This window comes from Protopterus annectens, chromosome 5.part0 (assembly GCF_019279795.1).
Source record: "Protopterus annectens isolate FY-2018-M chromosome 5.part0, PAN1.0, whole genome shotgun sequence".
Taxonomy (NCBI): domain Eukaryota; kingdom Metazoa; phylum Chordata; order Ceratodontiformes; family Protopteridae; genus Protopterus; species Protopterus annectens.
In genome coordinates, this window is record NC_056735.1 from 1,674,062,459 (window position 1) to 1,674,085,030 (window position 22,572).

At 42.8% G+C, this 22,572-nt stretch overlaps 1 protein-coding gene across 1 annotated transcript in view; it reads right to left on the reverse strand.

Moving 5' to 3' along the window:
- The window catches only part of BRWD1 (bromodomain and WD repeat domain containing 1), a gene marked incomplete in the record, with an annotated part of 4,378,631 nt that overhangs the window by 2,848,816 nt on the left and 1,507,243 nt on the right, over window positions 1-22,572 (reverse strand). The window contains 1 exon segment of the mRNA XM_044071461.1: window positions 2,164-2,317. Coding sequence (XP_043927396.1) covers window positions 2,164-2,317 — 154 coding nt within the window.

A 22,572-nucleotide genomic window follows, 5' to 3' on the forward strand; every position in this document is an offset into this window, starting at 1 on the left:
CAGCCTTGAAACATCTAAACTGGCTGGTACTCACAAAGCATTTACCTTACTCAACTCACTACAGCCCACCAACGTATCTATAAACCAGATAGCTAACCTCTCTCTAAAAAAAACGTACTGAAACCATACACTAGCTAACACTATGCTGCAATAACAAATCTCGCATAGTTGTAAGTAAATAAAAACTCTGCAGTTAACTCACCGTTCTCTGACTGTTAAACAACAATGGAACTCCATTCCAGTAAAGCTAAAACTTACAGAAAATGGCAAATGCTTTAAAAGCCTACTAAACCACCACCTACAACAGTCCTGGCTTTGCTCTTAAACATCACTTGGTTAATACCTATCAAAGTAACTTATTGAGCTACTGTATCTCCAACAAAACCATAGCTTCCTCCTTCCTAACTCATCACACATGGAACCCATCATGATGAAGAGCTTAGTACAATTTTGCTTTTTCTTTCCTACTGAAAACAAATCAATACTTCTCTATTGTTTTCACTCTCTCCCTGCTTCTAGTTTATTTTCCTTCCCCTCATTTTTACCTCCAATTTGTAACTGCAAAACTAAATGCAAATGTAAATAAATGCTTTTTGCATTTGCTTTACTGTTTCTTTCTAAACTTAGCATTTTCTACACAGCCAACTATCACGTTTACTTGCACTCTCTAGTAATCCAAGACATAATACTATATACAATGTAAAAATGAAATGTAATAAAAATGGCTATGTATTGTGAACACTTATAACTTATGAATGTAAATGTGGAACTTTTCTCCCCAGGTCTCCTCTGTAACAGGGCATTTCAATCCCAGTCAAACTTTCCAGGTCAACAAAGACAAACAAGTAAACAAATAAATATAAAAATACAAAATGCAAACACTTCCAAGCAAAAATCCTAAGCCTTCTGGACTTAGCTGTATAAGTGGAGCCATACAGATTTTTTTTTTCAATGGTTCCTTGGTAAATTGCTTTTCTACTCTCTTTCCAATCTTTTCTAAGCTCTCTTGAATTACTCTTATAGACTCTTATAGTTATCATGCAATATTGTATATATCCTTTTTTAACAGCAGTTTCTGTTCTAGATTTCACTAGAAACTCTACAAGAGCAGGTGTTTCACTTAGGACCCTCCTATCCCTTTCTCGTTGCCTATACTTTGATTTCAATCCCTGACAGGGAAAAGAGTCTCTATAACCTGCAGACCAAACTTCTTGGCTTCATCCTACTCTATTCCCTTTCCCTCTCTGGTTATTTGCTCCCAATACCTTAGCTCCTTTGCCAGTTCTCTCGGTAAATTCTAGGCCTCTCTTGCCGGATTTCTGTACTCATACGTGCAGTCACCCCTACTGGCAAAATCTCTGTTCATTTTCAAGTTGGCTTAGTTCTTAAAATACTTTCTGCAACTTTATGTATATAGTATTTTGCATGGAGGCTAATATTCTCCTTAAGGAACAGAATCCAAAATCCTAAGCTCTCTTTCTTGAACCCTCCCCCCTTCATCATCATCCCTTTCCAGTTTTATAACCCTGCTTGTGTTATGTATCAGCCTTTGCTGTATGGGTCTAAATATCATTGAAATTCAGATATTCCTAAACCACCTTCTATTGGAAGGATCAATTTATAACCAGTAACCTCACACAAAGGCACAAAACCACACAAGCAACACAGTCCCACAGTGCCTGTTCCAATAAAGTCTGTCCCTCCTAAGTAAAATCCCCTGTTCAGAGGATAGTCAGGATAGTAAAGGCAGCAAATAAACGTACATTCCAAAGATGTCAAAAAACATTTACTGAAGCATAAAAACAAAAAATCATGAATAATTCCCTGGATTAAGCGCGTTCATCTCCCCTCGGGAGACTTCATCATAATCCTGGAGCAACAGCAACCGACACAGAAAAACTAAGTCTCTGGTATTCAGGCCAACTGAGAGCTACCAGCAGGCAGATAACCCAAGTGTGATGACTGCAACAGTGAAACATGAACATTGTATCGGTTTAGTTTTGCTTCACATGCAGACTTTAAAGACAACAAATATAAATTCAAAAAATGGTTTATTTCAAACTTGTATAATATAGCTCATCCTTCATCACCACCATGCACACCATTAAGTGCAAAAGGAATACAAAATATAACCATAGAGAAAAAAGTGCAAACTCTACACACCGTCAGAGTATGAAGTAGCTGCCCAGTTAAAGAGTTCCATACATTCAGCAAATGGTTGTTCACAGCAGTAACAATTAGTTTATCACATCGATCCCATGCAATCATTGTAACTTTTGGTCTCATGAACTTGTCTTCAGGCGATGTTTCTTTTCTCCTAGAAAAAAAGTCACAGAAGGACCAAAACAAAACAGTTTACTATTTGTAGGCAACTATAATACCAGCATCAACATTTGATTAACATCCATATTCTGGCAAATGCACAGAAGATGCCATTAATAAAATTAAGTGAAGTCTCCCAAGTACCTTACTAGTATTTTCCCTAATTTCGCCTTGAGATCAGATGTTACATAACTGAAGCAGCATCTTTGTGTTACTTACCAGGGAAGGCTGAATGGACCTATCAAACATGTCCTTTACCTAAAGATATATAAAAGTTAAACAGGTCCGGTTTAAAGTCTGCATTCAACTCCTTTTAGCCACCCTATTGTTCAAACTTCAGTTTCTTAAATAAGCTAGACAGCAAAATGGAAGTTATGGACCTACAATAATGGTACAGTCATGTCTGATTTTTGTCTAGTTCAATCTTTGGGTTGTCAGATCTGACCTCGGCATCATTTTTGAAGGTTATGGACCCAGGGCTTTGACTACTCCCATACTCATAATTCCCACCACTCCATCTTAGTCTCTCAGATCAAGTTTGCCCTATACATCCATATGTACTCACATATGTAGATATAAATATCGACATATATAACCTGTAAGATTACAGAACTTCTAAAATAGGAGACCAGTAAAACTAAGGGTACATGGGAAAACAGTCCAAAAAGGGGACTGAAAACAGACAGGATCTTAGGTGAGGTTTGTCTGTCACCAGAAGCTGTCAGTCAGAATTTAGTAGATGGAAGGAGGGAGGGATGCTGAACTGAAATGAAACTCAAAACACGGATCTGTCATTTTGGTGAGTACATAACTTTTATATTTGATGTTGTCTATTTTTGTCCAATTCAACCTTTGGGACAGATTCCCAAGCTGTTTTTTACCTGGGTGGCATTTAGGCAGGATGTCCCTGTGAATGGTGGAACCAAAGAAAGAACATGATCTAGACTGTACATCCAATTTATGGGACACAAAGATATGAACCTTTGAACAAGTTTCTGCTGCACAGACGTCACCAGTGGGAAGCCTACTCATGAAAACAGTAGAGGTGACCACTGCTCTTGTGGAATGAGCTTTGAGTTTTTGCTTGAAAGGGTAAACATCTTACTATATATAAATAAAATACACACTATATATAAATAAAATACACACTAATAACCATCTGTATTCACCTTCAGAGACCCCTTCACCCAGTTTTACTCCCGCTAAAGCCACAAACAGTTGATCAGATTCCAGAAGCCTTTTGTCCTATTGATATAGAATCTGAGTTGGCAATGAACATCTAACACGTGCAAAACATATTCAAATATAATTGAAAATCTGGGGAAAATTCTGGTAGATCAACAGATTGATTCAAATTTGCTTCGATGTTACTTTGGGTAGCAAAGATGACTTGGTTCTTTAAAGACACTATCTTTGTGGAAAACCAAGTAAGCAGGTTTACAGGAAAGAGCTTGTAGCTCTGAAATTCATCTGGCTGAAGTGACTGCAACCAGAAAACATGGTCTTCCACAAAAGAAATTTCAAAACCACTGAAGGTGCTAGTTCAAAGGGGGGGGGGGGGTCAAGGCTTGAAGTAGGATAGTAATATCTCTAAGGAGGCACCATGTTCTTAACTGTAAACCTTAGAAGGAATGTTCTCTTATGAAATGCTTTTGCAATCTTTAAAGACACTACAGCAGTATTATTTTGCCCTATGTGAAAATTAGAAATAGCTGCCATTTGCACTTTGATAGTCAAAAAACTAGAACCACTGTGGAAGAAATCTGACAAAAATTCCAAATTAGAGGGAATAAGTGTTGAGAAGGGATTTACAACCATTGATAACACCCAGATAGAGAATCTCTTCCATTTACTACAGTAAATCTTTTTGAACCGTTTCTGAGAGGCTGAAATAATATGAACTGATGCAGATAACCTGGCATCTCTGGGTACTGTCAAAATTGGAGGAATCAAGTGGTCAAATTTCATGCATTTCTCGTCCTGAAGAGGCAATCTGATGGGTGACTTAAAATATTTGGATAATGATCCAACATCCATGGAGAATGAAGATCAGGCACAGGAACCAGACTTGCCAGGGGTGAAAAAGAGCAATGAGCATCAATTTGGTCTTGCATTTTCTCGCTTTCTAAATGAACTTGGTTATTAGCGAAATAGGTGGGAAGTCATATAGGAGACATGGAGGCCAGCTGTGGACTAGAGCATCGCTCGGTGACTGCCCTGTGGAGGGATAAGGGCAAAGTAACTCCTGCATTTGTTGTTTAAGAATGATGGGAAGAGGCTGCAGCAGCTGAAAGTGTGTGTTGCCACTGACTGGTTGAGGGACCACTTGTAAGGGGTCAGAATTGTTCTGCTCAGTTTTTCCGTAGGATACGCACTGCTGTCAGAAATCGATGCAAAGACATTGTCCACTGTCATACTTTCATGGCTTCCCAACAAAGAGAATAAGAGTGGGTTCCCCCATTTCTTGATGTACCAGACCACAATCATGTCTGTCTGTACAGAAATCACACTCTTGGAAGAAGTCCTGAAAGGCCTGCAGTGCTAGGAGGGCTGCTCCAATCTCCAAGACAATAATGTGAAGATAGGCCTCTAGATGTGGTAAGGAACCTTGGACAGTCCTCCCTTCAAAATGCACCCCCCCCACCCCAGAAGGGAGGCATTTCATAGTTATCGCAGCTAGTGACTGACCTGGACAAAAAGGAAGGCCCTCTTATCAATGGGGAGGTTAACTACCACCTGATGTGATCCTGGCAAGTCTCGGTGATATGAATCCTGGCATAGAAAGAGTCAGTGTTTTGGGTCCACTACACAGAGAGTCCACTGAAGTACCCCTCACGTGGTATCTGGCTAGAGGGATCAGCATGATGGCTGAAGCCACTGTGACAAAAGAAGATACTGCCAGCACAGCTAGCTGGAATTTTGTAAATAATTATATATGTCATCTGTGAATATCAAACTGTTTCATACAAGATGCTGCTGCTGCAAATGTATTAGAACAGTATGTCAGTGTAGATCAAACTGATTTGTACAGACGTTTGTACTGAAAAGGTATTTGTAAAGTGCTTATGTTTGAAATGTATGCACAGGGTGCCTTACTGGAGAGAACAGAAATGTACATGCACTAATGCACTATCGTAATTGTTTAAATGTATATGTTTTAACAGAGTATACCGGAGGTTTAACCTCAGTCCAGCAAACTTTAGAAAAAGATCTGAAATTAAATCACTTTACAGGCTAGGCCATAAATATGCCATCTCATAGGTTTCAAGGCAGCCAGAGACACGGTCTGTACTAGGAAGCTTTCTGTATTATCTTTGAGATGAACAAATTACTACTCTGGAAGCGTGGAGGAATGTAATTGTTTTATGACTTCCAGCACCTGCCAAAGATCTGAGCAAAAGCCCTTGTGTGTGTATTTTTACATGCAGGTGCTAAGTCCTGCCAGCATTCAGTAATGGAGGTTTGCATGAGAACTAGAAGTCAGATGACACGTGATGTCATTCTGCAAGCTATCCCAGTAGTAATATTTCAGATATTATTTTGAGAAGTCTCTTAGTGAAACTGATCATTCTGTCTTTGGCCTGAAAAGAAGGACCATTCCCACATCATCTGCCCTGCTCTATTAAGTAAGGTATTAGGGTATAGTAACTCTCTTAGATACAGTCATGAATTTAGTGACGTTAGTTTAGATATCGTTTTTCTTTATTTGTCTGAGCCTGTCCTGCAATGTTATTTTAAATATTTCCTGTGGTTTTGAACTCTGATGTCACTGTGAATATATACTTAGTATTTTCTTGTGGTTTTATTATATATTATTAAATATATTTAAACCTTTCATTGTGGCTGATCTTTGTATAGATATTTAAGTTTTGAGAGCACTTGCATATTTATTGGGTGACCATGTGTGGGCGACTCCTAACAGCCTTGCTCTTGGTCAAACTACCATTTGAATTTACATTAACTTTACTCACTATGTTGGGTACCCTTGGATGACCCTTAAGGTAGCTGGTGAGGAGTTCTGTTGGCAGTAACTACCTTATAGTCTGGGCAAAAGGGGGCATAGCTAGTAAACCTGTACCAGCCTCTCCCAGGTGTGGGTGTGTGTGTACGTACAAATCAAATCTCAAAGTGCGTGCGTGTCAGCTACTTGGACAGGGACACAAAGCACTGGATGGACAGAGTGTTGGAAGACTTGGCTTGGAACCCTGGTTAAGGACTCAATTCTATAGCTGTGTCAGTGGGGAGTTCTTATTGGGTAGCTGCAGAAAAAGGGAGAAACCAGCCCCGGACCGACTGCGGTCTCTGTGTAATCTTAAGGGAAATTGCACTTGACGCAGAGGGCTGCATCTGGAAATACTGTGTGTGTACCAGTTATCCTCCCAGTGAATGTTCCCCACAGGTGCCAGTGGTGAGGACTGAGGCTCCTTGATTACTGGTCCAGTGGTGGCTCATCACAGCCACTAGCCTAGTAGCTGAAGAACTAGTCTTGGTTACGGGAACGGATTTTATATTACCTGGGTAGCAACTAATTGGGGGGTAAGCACCCTGGAAATTGGTAATCTGGCTATTTGTAGATGACATCCTATGAATTTTATCTGTTGGCTTGGGAGTAGTTGACTCTTGGGTTGGTTGACTAATTCACAGGTTTAGAATAAACTGAAGCAGAATGTCCTGGTGTTGAAGTAGTAGATCCCTAGCCAAAGCAGTGAGTAGCCAATCATATACTTTTGTAAACACCCTGGGAGTTATTGTGATACCAAAGGGCAGTACTCTGAACTAGTAATGACTGGTTCCCACCTGGAATCGGAGTAATACCATCAATCACTTCCCTATCTTTACATGACAGTTAACAGCCCTGGAGATCCATACATCACATTAAATCATCCTTCCTCAAAAGAGGTAGTATGGACTGAAGAGTGACCATGCAGAATTTTGTCTGTGCTACAAATTAATTTACATGCCTCAGATCCAAAATTGGTCTGAGGTTTCTTCTTTTCTTGGGTACTAAAAAGAACCTGGAGTTAACTCTAGACTATAAGTGGTCTCTGAGGACCTGCAGGATGATTCTTTTCTACCAACTCGGAGACTTCTGCTGCTGCAGATTCCCACTGTCTGGGTGGAATGTCAGGAACCTCTCAGCAAAGGGGAATGAATAGCATCTAGTTATCCTCGGCACTCATGAATAGTACAGTTTTGTACCTACCATAAATGTAGATGTTGGAGTGTCTTCACTGCTGCAGTCATTACACTTGGGTTATCCTGCCGTCAGGTGGTCCCGCAGTAGGCCAGAGTTCCAAAGTCTTGGTCTGGCGTCGGTTGCTGTCGCCTCTTCCCTGATGTCAGTTTGCCAGGGGTATATAAGATGCAGCAGAAGCCATTTTCTTCAGTTTTTCTTGCCCCAGATGTCAGGTGGCCCCAAATAGGTAGGCAATACATATTGCTAATAACACATACATAAAAAGTAAAACCAAAATTTTCAGTTACCAGCAAATACACCACATAGGCAGTATAGGGTAGAAAAGTGTAGATAAGTCCCAGCTAAGAAAGAGGGGATGGAGGGAGGGTAACCTGGACTGCAGCAGAGAAGACATTCAAACATCTACATTTATGGTAGGTACAAAACTGCACTATGTTCATCGTGTTTCATTGCTGCAGTCATTACAGTTGGGTTGAATCCCAAAGCTGAGGTAGGGTGGCTGGTTCTATAGAGGATTTGGGGTGGCTATGAGGCCCTGCAGCACTGCAGTGGCAAAGCCAGCTCTGGATCTAGAATAAAAAAGCAAGTGATAATGCTTGGTAAAGGTGTGCACTGAACTCCAACTTGCAGCTTCCAGGATGTCTTTGGTAAATACTCCTCTAAGGTAGGCAGTTAAAGTGGCTGTTGTCCTGGTGGAATGTGGCCTAATGTTACTAGGTACAGGTTTCCCATGCTGTGTGTAGCAGAAATGGATACAGTGTCCTATCCCACTTAGAAATGGTCTGCTTTGAAATAGCCTTTCCCTGTGATCCTGCAGCATACGCTACAAACAATTGCTCAGTTTTACTGAAAGCTTTTGTTTTGTCCAAGTAGAAATGTAACTGCCGGTGTATGTCCAATGAATGCAGAAGTCTCTCCCCTTTATTCTGGGGATTTGGATAAAAAGTTGGCAAGTGAATAGATTGGTTAAGAGCCACACTGGATACTACCTTTGGCATAAATGAAGGGTTTGTGAAACCCTGTCTTGGTGGAAAATGACGAAAGGCTCCACTGCCATTAGTGGCTGTAACTCTGAGACTCTTCATGCTGAGGTTATTGCCAGAAGCAGAGCAGTTTTCCACAACGCATTTTAATTCTGCTGAATTGGCTGGCTCAAAAGGAGGTAAAGTTAGTTTTTCCAAGACAAAATTGAGGTCCCAAGTTGGTGTTGGTGCTCTCCCGGGCGGTCTTATGTTTTTAGCCCCTCTGAGGTACTGTTTTAGCAATGGATGAGAAAAAATAGGAGGACCTGTGTTGTAATGAGCCAAGATGGCAGAGGCGTGGATCTTAATGGATGAAAAAGATAATCCTTTGTCCAGCATCTCAGTTAAGTATTGTAGTTTCTCAGTTTGTTACTTTTAAAATCTGTAACTGTTGCAAATTGTTTGTGTAGGCTGTGATAGCCAATTTATAGCATTTATAAGTGTTTACTATCTGTTTTCTGCTTGTTTCTGAAAAAAAAAAAAAAAAAAAAAATCTCTTGTTTTTCCCGCCTTAGCTAGCCAGAATAGTAGTTTTTCAGAGCTTGATGATCCCTGGGCTTTGTTTTCAATTCCCTGATTCTTTTTCTTACCTAATTTTGAGAGAGGAAGTTCCCTTGCTTAGTGGGTGTGGGAAGCATTGAGGCTGCTGTTTGGTCAGTTTGTGAGGTTTCCAGCAACACAGCACTTGTAGTTTATTGGTGGGCCAGTTCCCAGTTCTTTCAGCCCTCTGATCTCTGATATAATTAAACGCTTTTTTTTGGCTTGTACCTCACTCACACAGATCACAGATGGTGGCCAGCAGTAAAATCCAAGCTTCAAGCTAAAAAAAAAGCGACTTTACCTGATTTAAGTTTAATTTTTGTTTTTTTTTTTTCTAGCAACTGTATTCTAGCAACTGTATTGCTATTTGATGCATTTATCTTTTTTTTCTTTTTTTGCATTTATTGCACTTGTTTGTTACTTTTTTTACTTTTACTTTAAAATCTGTAACTGTTGCAAATTGTGATAGCCAATTTATAGTATTTATAATATTTTACTGTATTTACTTGTTCTGTTTTTCTTTTGTTTTCTGAAAAAAAAAAAAAAAATCTCTTTCTTTTCCCTTCTACTAAGCTAGAATAGTTCCAGTTGCTGTTGAGGCTTGATTGTGGCCTGTTTTGCAGTTCCTGTTTCTGATTCTTTTTACTGAATTTGGAAGAGGAGTTGCCTTGCTTACCAGTGGGTGGGAGGAGCAGGAAGCTGGCTGCCCAGTTTTGCTTTTGTTTCAGCCAGCAACTTGTTCAGCATTGTGATGGTTTGGGTAGTTTTGTCTTTCTTTCCTTCAGCCTTTCAGCCTTGCATAAAAAAAGCGCTAAGCAGCGTTTGCATTATTTAGCGTGAATTTAGCTATTTAGCTGCACTTGGGCTTATTTTACACAAAGAGTTAAGCAGCGGTTAAAACTATTAGATTTAAATTTCCTACCTAAACTCTTTCCTTCAAATAAACTACCTTCCTTAAACTATATTACTGATCTATATAATCGCATCCTATAACTAAAAAAGATCACTCTACTCATCTCCCTAGACTATTATCTGTATCTGTTAAACTATCACTTGCATCACAGTACTTATTACCTTGATAAGTACCTCAAAAAAGGCAACCCACCCCAAAGGGCAACCCCCATTTCTCGGTCACCCCTCCCGAATTTGATTTTTCCTTCTTTTTCATTTTTTCTTCTATGCAGTTGAGGGTGTCCTTGCTGAGTTCCTCTCCTCCTCTCAGCTCATGGTGAATGAACCTATTGTAGTTGAACTGTTACAAATTCCCTCCACAACCAACAAAACCCTCTCCCACAAAAGACAAATACATGTGAGATGTAGAGAGACTGCCAAAACATGAGACTGACTGGACAACATAGGACTGGTAAGACCAGTCAGCAGGAGGAGGCCACACACACACACACCCCAGACACACAAAATCATACATAAACACACAAAAACATATAAACACACACATACAAACACAGACCACACAGTTGGGATCACCAAATCAGACATAAAGCAGAGGCCACCACCCAGGACACCCACCTCCACACATCATCACCACCACCACAGAAGTCAAACAGTCAACACACACACCAGTCACAGCCAGTCAAAGTGTCACAACACACAGGCCACTCAGGCCCAAGACACATTACACACACACTAGTCACATACCAGACTGAGTAGGCGAAGGTCACAGCAAGCTGCCTTTCGGCGCCAGAACAGTGCCTGCCCAAAGAGCACTGATCTGTCTCAGCAGGTACAAATACAACTCAGTCATCAGTCACTTGGTGTGTAAAGGTATTGAGAGCACTTCCCTCGACCTGAGGCGTACCCTTGGAATGCATGAAAGAGATTAGAGAGGAAGTTTCTGTATGACCCAGACCTTGAGCAGCATCCTCCCTTCACCAAGAATGATGCCACAACACAGAGATGATATCACAGAATGAGACAATTGGCTTAAACACTGGTGTCATTCAAAGGGGATCCAGTGTCAAAGGGGTCTGGACACCTGGGCTGGGCAAACCAGCCTGCAAGGCGCGGCTTGCTGCACCTGTGGCACCCTATTGTCTGGGATTCCTCAGATTGATGGCAAGCACCCATAGTGCCTTTTTTAGGCAAGGCTCAAATTCTAAACCTACCACCCTAGAACACAACACAAAAAAAAAGAAAAAAATAAGGTAAATCAAATCATGCTGAGAAGTCTGAATCCTGCAATGCCTGCCTTTTCTCATATGGAGAAGTAGAAATCTCATGTCTGTGCTGTGACCCAAAACTGGTTCAAGGCTTCTCAGCACCCCCCCCACCCAAGCACAACCTGGTTTCATGCGCCCGCGAATGCCAAAATACCAACATAGGGAAAATTGGAGGGGTATCGGGTAGCCCATCAAGATCACACCACACACAGGAGACCTCTATGCACCGCATCAGGACGCCATGGCCTCAGGTGCACAGAACACAAGACAAAACACATCGAGGCCACCATCAAACTGCAACCACACCCAGGCAAGGGCAGGAACCTCATGGCCTGGGGATAAACACTGAACCCTAGAACATCAAAAACATCACTAAAACACTGACTTAATAGCAATATAATAGGTACTCCCACCTACACTCCTATACGAAACTGCCCAAAAGTTCCTGAACTCAAAAAACTCCCAACAACAGGAACAACTTATTACCATCCCACACAAGGAAACTATAAACATCAATGTTCAACATATGAAACATACTCACTTAACATGAGAAGATACCAACCAACCCCCATAGATCAGATCACAAACTAATCTAAGCTGGAGGTCCTCATCCCCCACCCCCTCCCTCAAAAAAATGAAGCCACAACAAAACCCTTCCAGGGCCTCCTTCTTCTCGAAAAAGACTGAAAAGTCTACACAAGAGCCCAGGCAGAGGAAGAAAGCCCCACAAGCCCCGCAGGAATGGCTGCCAAATGCTTCCACCCCCAAGCTTGCAAAATTTCATGGATAGAAAGTCCAAAAGCAAAAAACAAGCTCTTTCAGCCAAGGCAAAAAAATCAGTCTGGTGCCCCCCCCAAACAAACAAAATCTCTAAAACAAAGGAGGAAGCTACTAAGATAGAGCAAGCAAAAAAGGAAAAAACAAAATACAATCACTAAAAAAACTAGAAAATCATAAAAGAAAAAAAAGAAAATTTTAGAGAATTTTGAGAGAAATGACTAAAAGAACAAAAGGAAGGCCTTCTTAGCTACAAGGCTAAAAGAGAAACCTGGATATAAACTCCCAAATACATTCAGAACTAACTCAATGCTATAGATTTAAAGATTGCTATGTGAAATGACACATGACAAGCATACTGGCTGACCTCAACCAAATTACTGAACCAACGGGACTCATGATGAGGAAAGATGTGCAGCCCCCAAATGATTGCAGCCCCCCCTCAAAGTTTGGTCCCAAACAAACATCTCCAGCAAAAAACAAACAGCAGCCACCAAACCGGAATCACATGTGTCTGACTCCCTGAGATTAAGGCCACCTGTTGACCAACTGGAGGATAGGACAGCCACAGAATCAAAGTCTTTCCTCTGGAAAAAGTCCCATGGAGTGGCTGTGCATTCAAAGTCAGTGCTGAGAGCATGCCTGCACCCACCGAAGGCTGGCAGCATTACGAAGCCTTCAAAGGCAGACCATGCTACCTGCAAAGCAGGACCGGGATCATAAAGAAATGAAATAAATTGAGACATAGAAATTCAAAGGCATTTGGATTACTCCAGTTCAGAAAGGAGTTTAGAGATCATTAGGCTTTTCGATGGTTGACTTTTTGACCAGTGAGAAAAGCCAGTGATGGCCTAAAGGCAGTCCATAAAGGCATGATACAAAGGGCAAAGGCCTTGATGGAATCAGGGCTTCGGTATCATAATAAAATGATCATCTCAAAAATAGACTCAAGTCAGCAAGATGGAACCTTGCAACAGGGTCAATTGGGCTGGGCACTGGCTGAGAACAAGCAAACAGGGTCAGAAACTGGTCAGACAGTGTCAATGTCATCTGGCCCACAATCAGGGCTCCACCCACTCTTGAGAGCAGATGGCTTCTCCAGTAAGTTTCAAACACAGCACAAACTGGGCAGAGGAGTACAAACCACAAAGATAGCAGAAAACGCATAGACAAGCCATCTGAAAGAATGGTGACACCTGCTCACGGCAGTGTAACTTCACTGAACGAGCAAAAAGTATGCATTAAAATGCATAAATGCATAGTCCAAAAGTCATAAAACAAAAACAAATAGCTAAAAAGTTAGGAAAACCCACACAACACACCCCACAAAGCAGGGAAGTCATCTCAGTGGACCGGGGACCCAGGTTTAGTCTAGTCCATCATCATCAACTAGCTACCCAAGTTAGAAACCCATTCAAATGTATCTGATTATCAACCTGGTTATCATCTGAGGCTCACAAGATCTCCCAAGGGTCATCACTCATCAACATCAAATCTCTCGATTGACTACAAAGAGATCAGACTCTAGTATCTGGGTATCTGATGCTTGGGAGGCAAGCAGTTCCTCACCAAGGAAAAAGGGTCCAAAAAAAAAAAGAAGAATGTATGCCTGACTGAACTTGCCTCATTGAAAGAAGACAACTGCTCTCAGAGAGGTGACCCATTTGGTCATTTATCTGTGGAACATGCTGCCGCATGATAAAAATTCACATCAAAAACAAAATCACATCAAAATCAGAGGTGAAAGAGCCTAGGAGGCCTAAACCAAGACTTATGGGACGTGCTGGATGGATAGATTCAGATTCTGGACCCCATCTATGCCCCTCCAACCGGAGAGAGGCACCGCACAAAATGCTGGCAGTAGGCTGGCAGAAAGCAGGGCTGGCCTTGTCGAAGATAATGAGGTAATAAAATATACAGGAGATAGACCCAGTGTCACACTGAACCCCTGAATATCTGAGGAATATTTGGGACAAGAGGGTCAAAGCTTTGAGCCTGGTTCCAGGCACAGAATCTCTTCCACTTTTCTGAATAAGATTTCCTGGTGCTAGGCCTCCTGGCCTCCAAAATGACATCCATAACAGCTTTAGAGAGAGGTGTTGTCTGTTTGACTAAGGAATCTGCCATGCAGCCAGGTTTAAGGTTTTGAGCTGACTGTGCAAGATCTGACTGTTTTGTTGAGTCAGAAGGTGTGGAGTTTGAGGTAAAATCCATGGTGGGCCTTGAGCTAAGTTCTTTAAGATTGGGTACTGCAGTGGTGGTGCTGCTGTAGCGTTGTCGCCTCACAGGTAGACATTGCCCATTCACTTCTCAGTTAGAGAGTCTTGTGTGGCAACATGCGTGAATAGGCATTCCTTCGTTGAAGGTTGTGCATTAGGCCCGGCAAGCCAACACGTGAAAATCTACTGCCAATCTTTAGCGGACCGGAGTTCCGCTGTGGCAACCCCTAACTGGGAAAAAGCCGAAAGATGCAACAACCAGTGCTGGCGTGGCCAGTCTGGGGCAATCAGGATCATCTGTGTTTTTTCTTGCCTGGCTTTTAGGAGTACCTTTGAAAGGAGAGGCAGTGGTGGGAAGGCGTAAACTTTTAGGCTTTTCCAGCTGAACAAGAGAGCATCTATGTCTGGGCACCCCCATTTTTGTGTTATCATGCTGAATACTTGTGGATTTAATTTCCACTCATGAGGATCCATGATGTTTCTGCTTAAGTCATTTGCCAGAGTATTTTTCATTCCTGGCAGGAATTGTGCTTGCAGATGAACTTGACAGGTTAGAACGGTGTTCCACAAGGTCATGGCTTGTCTGCATAGGGGATGAGAATGAGTGCCCCCTTGCTTATGTACCACATAACTGTGGTGTTGTCTGTCTTTAATAGCTGCCCTGGATGCAGAAGGTCCTTGAAAGCTGTAGGGCATTTTGCACAGCTAACATCTCTTTTTGATTGATGTGAAGATGCATTTGGTCTGCGGCCCACTTGCCCTGAATACATTTTCCTGCCATGTGTGCTTCCCAGGCGTAATCCGAAGCATCTGTTAGTGTCTGCCTGGCTGTGGGTAGAATGAAAGGCTGTCCCTTGTTGAGGTGACATGCCTGTGCCCACCATCGAAAAGTACAGTTTTGTACCTACCATAAATGTAGATGTTCGAGTGCCAATACAGCTGCAGTCATAACAGATGGGTTCTCCTGCAGTCAGGCGGGTCCTCTGTCGGCCGAATTCCAAAGTCTAGGTCCGGCGTCGGTTGTCGTCGCTTTCTTTCCTGACGTCAGTGCGACAGGCGTATATAAAGACACAGCTGACGCCATTTTCTTCAGTCTTTCTTGCCCCAGATGTCAGGTGCCCCCAGAAGGAAGGCAAAATATATATATATATATATATATATATATATATATATATATATAAATTATATATAATCATGCAATGCAATATAATCAGAAATAAGTAGTTGCAAGCAAATACACCATAGAGGATAACCCAACAAGGTTGTAAGATGAGGAGTTCGCCACTAGGTCTGTACCCAGAGGGGAAGGAGGGAGGGAAACCTGGACTGCAGCTGTATTGGCACTCGAACATCTACATTTATGGTAGGTACAAAACTGTACTATGTTCATCGTGCAAACAGCTGCAGTCATAACAGATGGGTAGAATCCCAAAGCTACGCACAGGGTGGTAGGCACTAGGTGGAACTGGGAGGAGCCAGAATGCCCTGCAACACAGCAGTGGCAAAGCCTGCTCTAGTTTTGGAGTATAAAGGTAGGTGGTAGTGTTTAGTGAAGGTATGCACAGAACTCCAAGTGGCTGCCTCCAAAATATCTTTGGTAGGGACTCCTCTGAGGAAGGCTGCAGAGGTAGCTGTGGCCCTTGTGGAGTGGGATCTGATGCCTGTAGGTACAGATTTGCCATGAAAGGAGTAACAAAACCATATGCAGTGGCCTATCCATTTTGAAATTGTCTGTTTGGAAATTGGCTTCCCTTGAGCTCCTACAGCATAGGACACAGAGTTATTCTGATTTCCTGAAAGGCTTTGTTCTGTCCAAATAGTAACATAGCCGTCTATGGATGTCTAAGGAAAGTAGCAGCCTTTCCCCTTTGTTTTGAGGATTGGGGTAAAAGGTAGGTAAGTGTATGGTCTGATTTAAAGCTACCCTGGATACTACCTTAGGCATAAATGACGGGTTGATTCGTAGGGAAACCCTGTCCTGATGGAAGATGAGAAAGGGCTGCACAGCCATGAGGGCTTGTAGTTCCGAGACCCTACGAGCTGAGGTAATAGCCAGAAGGAAAGCTGTTTTCCAGGACAAATATTGCAAATCTGTTGAGGCAGCTGGTTCAAAGGGAGGCAATGTTAATTTTTCTAGAATGTAATTAAGATACCAGGCTGGTATTGGTTGTTTCCATGGGGGTCTTATATTCTTAGCCCCTCTGAGGAACTGCCTTAAGAGTGGGTGAGAGAATAAGGGTGGATCAGTGTTGTATTCTGCAGAAATGGCTGAGGCATGGATTTTGATGGAGGAAAATGAAAGGCCATTGTTCAACAGCTCAGCTAGATACTGTAATATCTGAGGCAAATTCAGTTTTCTAGGAACCTGGCCCTTCTTCTCATTTCAAGCGCAAAGCCGTTTCCATTTTGAGGAGTAAGCTTTTCTAGTAGATGGCCTTCTGGCCTCCAAAATAACATCCTGTACCTCCTTGGAGAGTAGGGTCTGTTGTGGTGTTAAGTAATTTTCCATGCAGCCAGATTGAGTGTTTTCAGCTGACTGTGAAGAGTTTTGTAGCTGTGCTGAGTCAGGAGAAGAGGCATTAGAGGTAGGGTCCAGGGAGGAGAATGTGTTAGACTCCTCAGGAGTGGGTACCAGTGTTGTCTTGGCCAGTCTGGAGCAAACAGTATCATCTTTGGTCTGTCTGCTCTTGCTTTCAAGAGCACCTTGGGCAGTAGAGGCAAAGGTGGGAAGGCGTAAACTGTCCTTGCTGCCCAACTGAAGGAAAGGGCATCCACTCTCCAGGCCTTTGGATGAAATGTCCTTGAGCAGAATTTTGCCAATTGATGATTCCTGTGGGAGGCAAAGAGATCTATGTCTGGCCTTCCCCATGCTTGGATTATCTTTGTAAACACTTGAGGATGCAACTTACATTTGTGCGGGTCTGTCATATTTCTGCTTAGATTGTCTGCCAGCGTGTTTTCCAAACCTGGCAGGTACCGTGCTTGGAGCTCGATTTGCCATTCCAGAGCCATGTTCCAAAGTGACATGGCCAGCCTGCACAGGGACTAGGAATGTGTTCCTCCTTGTTTGTTTATGTACCACATTACTGTGGTGTTGTCTGTTCTTATCAATAATTGCCCTGGATGCAGGAGGTCCTTGAAAGCTGTAATTGCATTTATCACTGCTAGCATTTCCTTTTGATTGATGTGAAGGTGCTTTTCCTTTTGGGACCATTTGCCCTGAATGCACCTGTCTGTCATGTGTGCCCCCCAGGCGTAGTTTGAGGCGTCTGTTGTGATGACTTGATTTGCTTGAGGCTTGCAGAATGGTAGACCTGTGTTTGTTTGGCATGCTTGGGCCCACCATAGAAATTCCTTTTGCAAGCATGGAATTAGTGGTAATATTGTTTCTAAACTGTGGCTGTGTTGAGACCATAGGTTTTTTAGGTACCATTGAAGTTCCCTCATATGCAACTTTGCACATGGGATTAGAAGAATGCAAGATGCCATGAAGCCCAGAGCCTGCAGGATTTTCCTTGCAGTTAGCCTGGTACAAATTGCTAGCATCTTGAAGTACTGAGTTAGTTGCCCCTGTTTTTCTGGCGTAAGATAGGCCATCTGGGTGTTTGTGTCCAGGTTGGCACCCAGGAAAATTATTTTCTGAGATGGTGTTAGCCTGGATTTCTCTTTGTTGACTGTGTATCCCAGAGAATGCAATAACCGTGTTACATAAGCCAGATGTTCCAGAAGTATGTGTTTGCTGTCCGCTTGGATCAAGCAATCATCCAAATAAGGGTAAATTTGTATCCCTTGAAGTCTGCAATAGGCAATTACTGATGCCAGGCATTTTGTGAATACTCTGGGTGCAGTAGATAAGCCAAAGGGCAATGCAGAGAATTGATAGTGGATTGAACCTGCAAGAAATCTGAGGTATCTTCTGCAGCTTTGTCCGATTGGGACATGCAGGTATGCCTCCTTGAGGTCCAATGTTACCAGCCAAGACTCCTTGCCCAGCATGGGAAGAAGCTGCTGTAAGGTGTGCATCTTGAACTTTGGTACGAGTAGGAATGTGTTTAGGATGGAAATGTCCAAAATGGGTCTCCAGTCGGTTCCCTTCATTGGTACCAGGAATAGTCTGGAATAAAAACCTTGACCTTGTTCGTGAGTACTACCTCTTGAATAGCTTTCATGTCCATGAGCTTTGAAATTTGTATTTGAGCCTCTGCCCTTTGATTGTGTGGCAGGTTCGGCATGCCTCTCATTTTTGGAGGAGCGTGAAAATGAAACCTGTAGCCTCTGTTTATAATGTCCAGGATCCATTTGTCTTTTGTGACAATATGCCAATTTTTTGAAAATAATGCCAGCTTTCCTCCCAAGGGTGCTGCCACCTGAGCCTTGCTTGGCATGCAAAGGGGAAAGTCATTGGGTTTGTTTCTTGTATTGTTGTGCACTGTCTTCGCCACCTCTTGGTGCTGGAGAGTGCCACTGTCTGCCTCTATATGATCCTTGAGATTGTCCTCTGCCCCTTGGGTGCCTGTATCTACCTCTTTGGGGCTTGTCCGTGGCTGGAAAGGACCAGTTTTTTGAAGGCCAATTTCTGCTAAAACGTGGTGGTTGTACCTGTAGAAAAGCTTTGACAGTTTGCATAGATTTAGCTTTTTCTTCCATTTTCCGTAGTATCTCCTCAGCATTAGTACCAAATAATACATCCTTTTGTAAAGGAGCATCTAGTAGTTTAGCCTTAACTTGATCAGGCAAGGTTTGTTCCCTAAGCCAGGCATGTCTACGAATGACTGATCCTGTAACAGCAGCTCTACTTGAGGCCTCTAGAGCATCATAGCCACATTGTAAGGTGTGTTTACCCACTTGCTCTGCACTATGAATCATATCCTGCAACTCCTTCAAATCTGGTTGTTCAGGTTGTGACATTTTATTCTTTAATTGTGATAACAGAAACTGCTGATATTTAAGCATATGGAACTGACAATTTAAGGCCCTCATGGCTAGGGTGGCCGAGGTATATACCTTTTTTCCCACCTTTCTAAGGATCTAGACTCTCTCTCGGAAGGTAATGGATTCTTAGCAGTAGAGGCCTTCATTCCCTTGGGGCCTTGAGAAATGGTTTCTGGGTCAGCATTATGGCTTTTGTAAAGAAATTGGTGTGAGTTAGGAACTCTGTAGTACCTATCAGGCTTGACTGGGGCAGGAGGCAGGGAATCCGGATTAAGGCAAGCCTCCGAGTAAACATCATCAAGAATGTCCAAGACAGGAGGTATCTCCAGAGGTCTGTGCTGAGGCAGCAGAAGAAATTCCCTAAGCCTTTTCTTGGAATCTGAAAAATCTTGGCCTTCCCAATGGAAGTGTTCCCTCAAGGTATGCAAGGTTTCCCCGAAAGAAAAGTCCTCTGGGGGGGATACAGAAGGGATGGACTGCTCTGCATCCGAATCTTCAAAAGGGGAGTACGAATGTTCCTCTTCATCAGAAAGTTCTGATATAATGCAGCCCTGGTCAGAAGAGGGAGAATCTTCCTCCACTCTTGGTCTCTTGTCCGGCGGGGGTTGGGAACCCCTGATAAGAGTAATTAAATCCTCAGCCATTTTGAGCATCTGCTTTTTAGGCATGGGGCCTGGAGATGGGCCCTGTGCAACAGGCCTCTTGGAATGCATGGCTGATTTAGACTTAGTAAAGGCTTTTACGGAAAAGGAAGAAGAAGGTCTGAATACACCATGGGTGGAAGTGGACCTGTCCACATTAAGAGGCTCAACACTCACAGTGGCTTCGGTAGCTGTAGTCAGGGTATGGGCCGAGGGACCTGCGGTCTCGGTTACAGAAGACACCGCCAGAGAAGTGTCATCGGTAGTCAGGGGCTGCATAAGCACCTCGCTGAGAACTGGAGCACGTGTAGCCAGTTTTGTCGTGGTGTCGGTGGAGACAGCGGACCTCGCGTGTCGGTCTTTGTCCTTAGGTTTTTTAGACAAAACAGTAGTCGGAGTCTCCGACGACATTTTATAATTAAAAGCTTTACCAAAAAAGTGCTGGGCGAACTCCCCAACGCTTAATAGTGCTTATTGAAAGTAGCGCAGCGACAGCCCGAGATGTCGTGGTCTGGGCCTAAACAAGGTATACAGAGGGAATGGAAATCCTTATGCGGTATTTGCTTCCCACAAGAAATACAATTGTTAACTTTGTCTGACATCGGTCTGAGGCAAGAAAAGTTTTCCCAACGGGGTACTTAGCTTTAAAGAAGACTTCGGTTTCCAAATTTTCGTAATTTCAGGAGCTGGCCGACCGGCACTTGCGAACTGCTTCTGCTTCAGGCACCGCGTGGCAAAAAAGACTGAAGAAAATGGTGTTGGCTGTGTCTTATATACCCCTGTCGCACTGACGTCAGGAAAGAAAGCGACAACAACCGACGACGGACCTAGACTTTGGAATTCGGCCTACCGAGGACCCGCCTGATGGCAGGAGAACCCATCTGTTATGACTGCAGCTGTATGCACGATGAACATCTGTGACAGTGTCGAGTCCAAACACGTTTTATGTACCATTGTAATTTCCTCATATGCAGTCTGGCATATGGAATTAGTAGTATGCAGGATGCCATGAATCCCAAGGCCTGCAGAATTTTTCTTGCAGGGAGTTGGGTTTTTGTTGCCATCAACTGAAAGTACTGAGTCAGTTGTCCTTGCTTGTCTGGCATGAGATAAGCCATCTGAGCCGTTGTATTTAAGCTGGCACCCAGGAATATTATCTCTTGTGAGGGCACTAGTTTTGACTTATTTTCGTTCACTGTGTACCCCCAGGCAAATTAGCAACCTTTTTACAAATGCCAGAAGCTTTAGAAGTATGTCCTTGCTCTCTGCTTGAATAAGGCAGTCATCCAAGTATGGATATATTTGAATTCCTTTTTGTCTGCAAAATGCAATTACTGGTGCCAGGCACTTTGTGAAGACCCTGGGCGCAGTAGATAAGCCAAAGGGCAGTGCAGAGAATTGGTAATGCATTGAACCAGCTATGAATCGGAGGCATCTTCTACAATTTTGTCTGACAGGGACATGCAAGTATGCCTCTTTGAGGTCCAAAGTAACAAGCCAAGCCTTCTTGCCCAGCATGGGTAGAAGCTGCTGTAGTGTCAACATTTTGAATTTCGGAACATCCAGGTAAGTATTGAGAGTAGAAAGGTCTAGTATGGGTCTCCAGGCTTTGTCCTTTCTGGGGACCAGGAAAAGTCTTGATTAAAATCCTTGTCCCTGTTGTGGCACCTTTTGAATAGCTCTCATGTCCATGAGGGCTGTAATTTGTTTTTGTGCCTCTGCCCATTGATTTTGTGGCAGGTCTGGCATCCCTTTTAGCCTTGGTAGTGTGTGAAAGTGGAACCTGTAACCTTGAGACACAATATTCAGAACCCATTTGTCTTGGGTGATTATATGCCAATTTTGAGAAAAAAGTGCTAGTTTTCCCCCTAAGGGAGCTGCCAAAAGGTAAGTGCTTGGAATTTGAAGGGGGAAGTCATTGGGGCTGTTTCCTACAAGGTTGTGACTTGTCTTCACCACCTTTTGGGGTTGAAGCACCCCACTGTCGTGGTCTGTAAGAGCCTTGGGGCTGAGATCTGCTTCTTGGGCGTCTGTGCCTCTGTGGCCTGTCTGACACAGGAAAGGACCAATTCTTTGAAGGACAATTTCTGCTAAATCGAGGTGGCTGTACCTGTAAGAAATCCTTCACTGTTTGTATAGATTTTGCCTTCTCCTCCATTTTCTTTAATACCTCTTCTGCCTTAACACCAAATAAAATATCCTGCTGTAAAGGAGCATCCAATAATTTTGCCTTAACATGATCAGGTAAACTTTGTTCTTTTAACCAAACATGCCTTTGAATCAAAGATCCTGTAACTGCTGCTCTACAAGAAGCCTCTAATGAATCAAAACCACATTGCAGAGTATGTTTTCCCACTTGTTCAGCTGCATGCAATAAATCCTGCATTTCCTTATAGTCATCAGGATGTTCTGAACTTGTAAGCATTTTCTGTTTTAACAGAGACATTAAATATTGTTGGTATTTAAGCATGGGAAACTGGCAATTTAAAGCTCTCACTGCTAAAGTTGCAGAAGTGTAAACTTTCTTCCCCCATCTGTCTAAAGCTCTAGAATCCCGGTCAGAGGGAACTGGATATTTTAGCCGTGGAAGCCTTTACCCCTTTGGGACCCTGGGAAATAATTTCTGGGTCAGCAACAGGGTTTTTATAAAGAAATTTGTGAGAGTCAGGGAATCTGTAGTACCTGTCTGGCTTGACTGGAGCAGGGGGCAAAGAATCAAGATTTAAACTGGATTCAGAGAACACA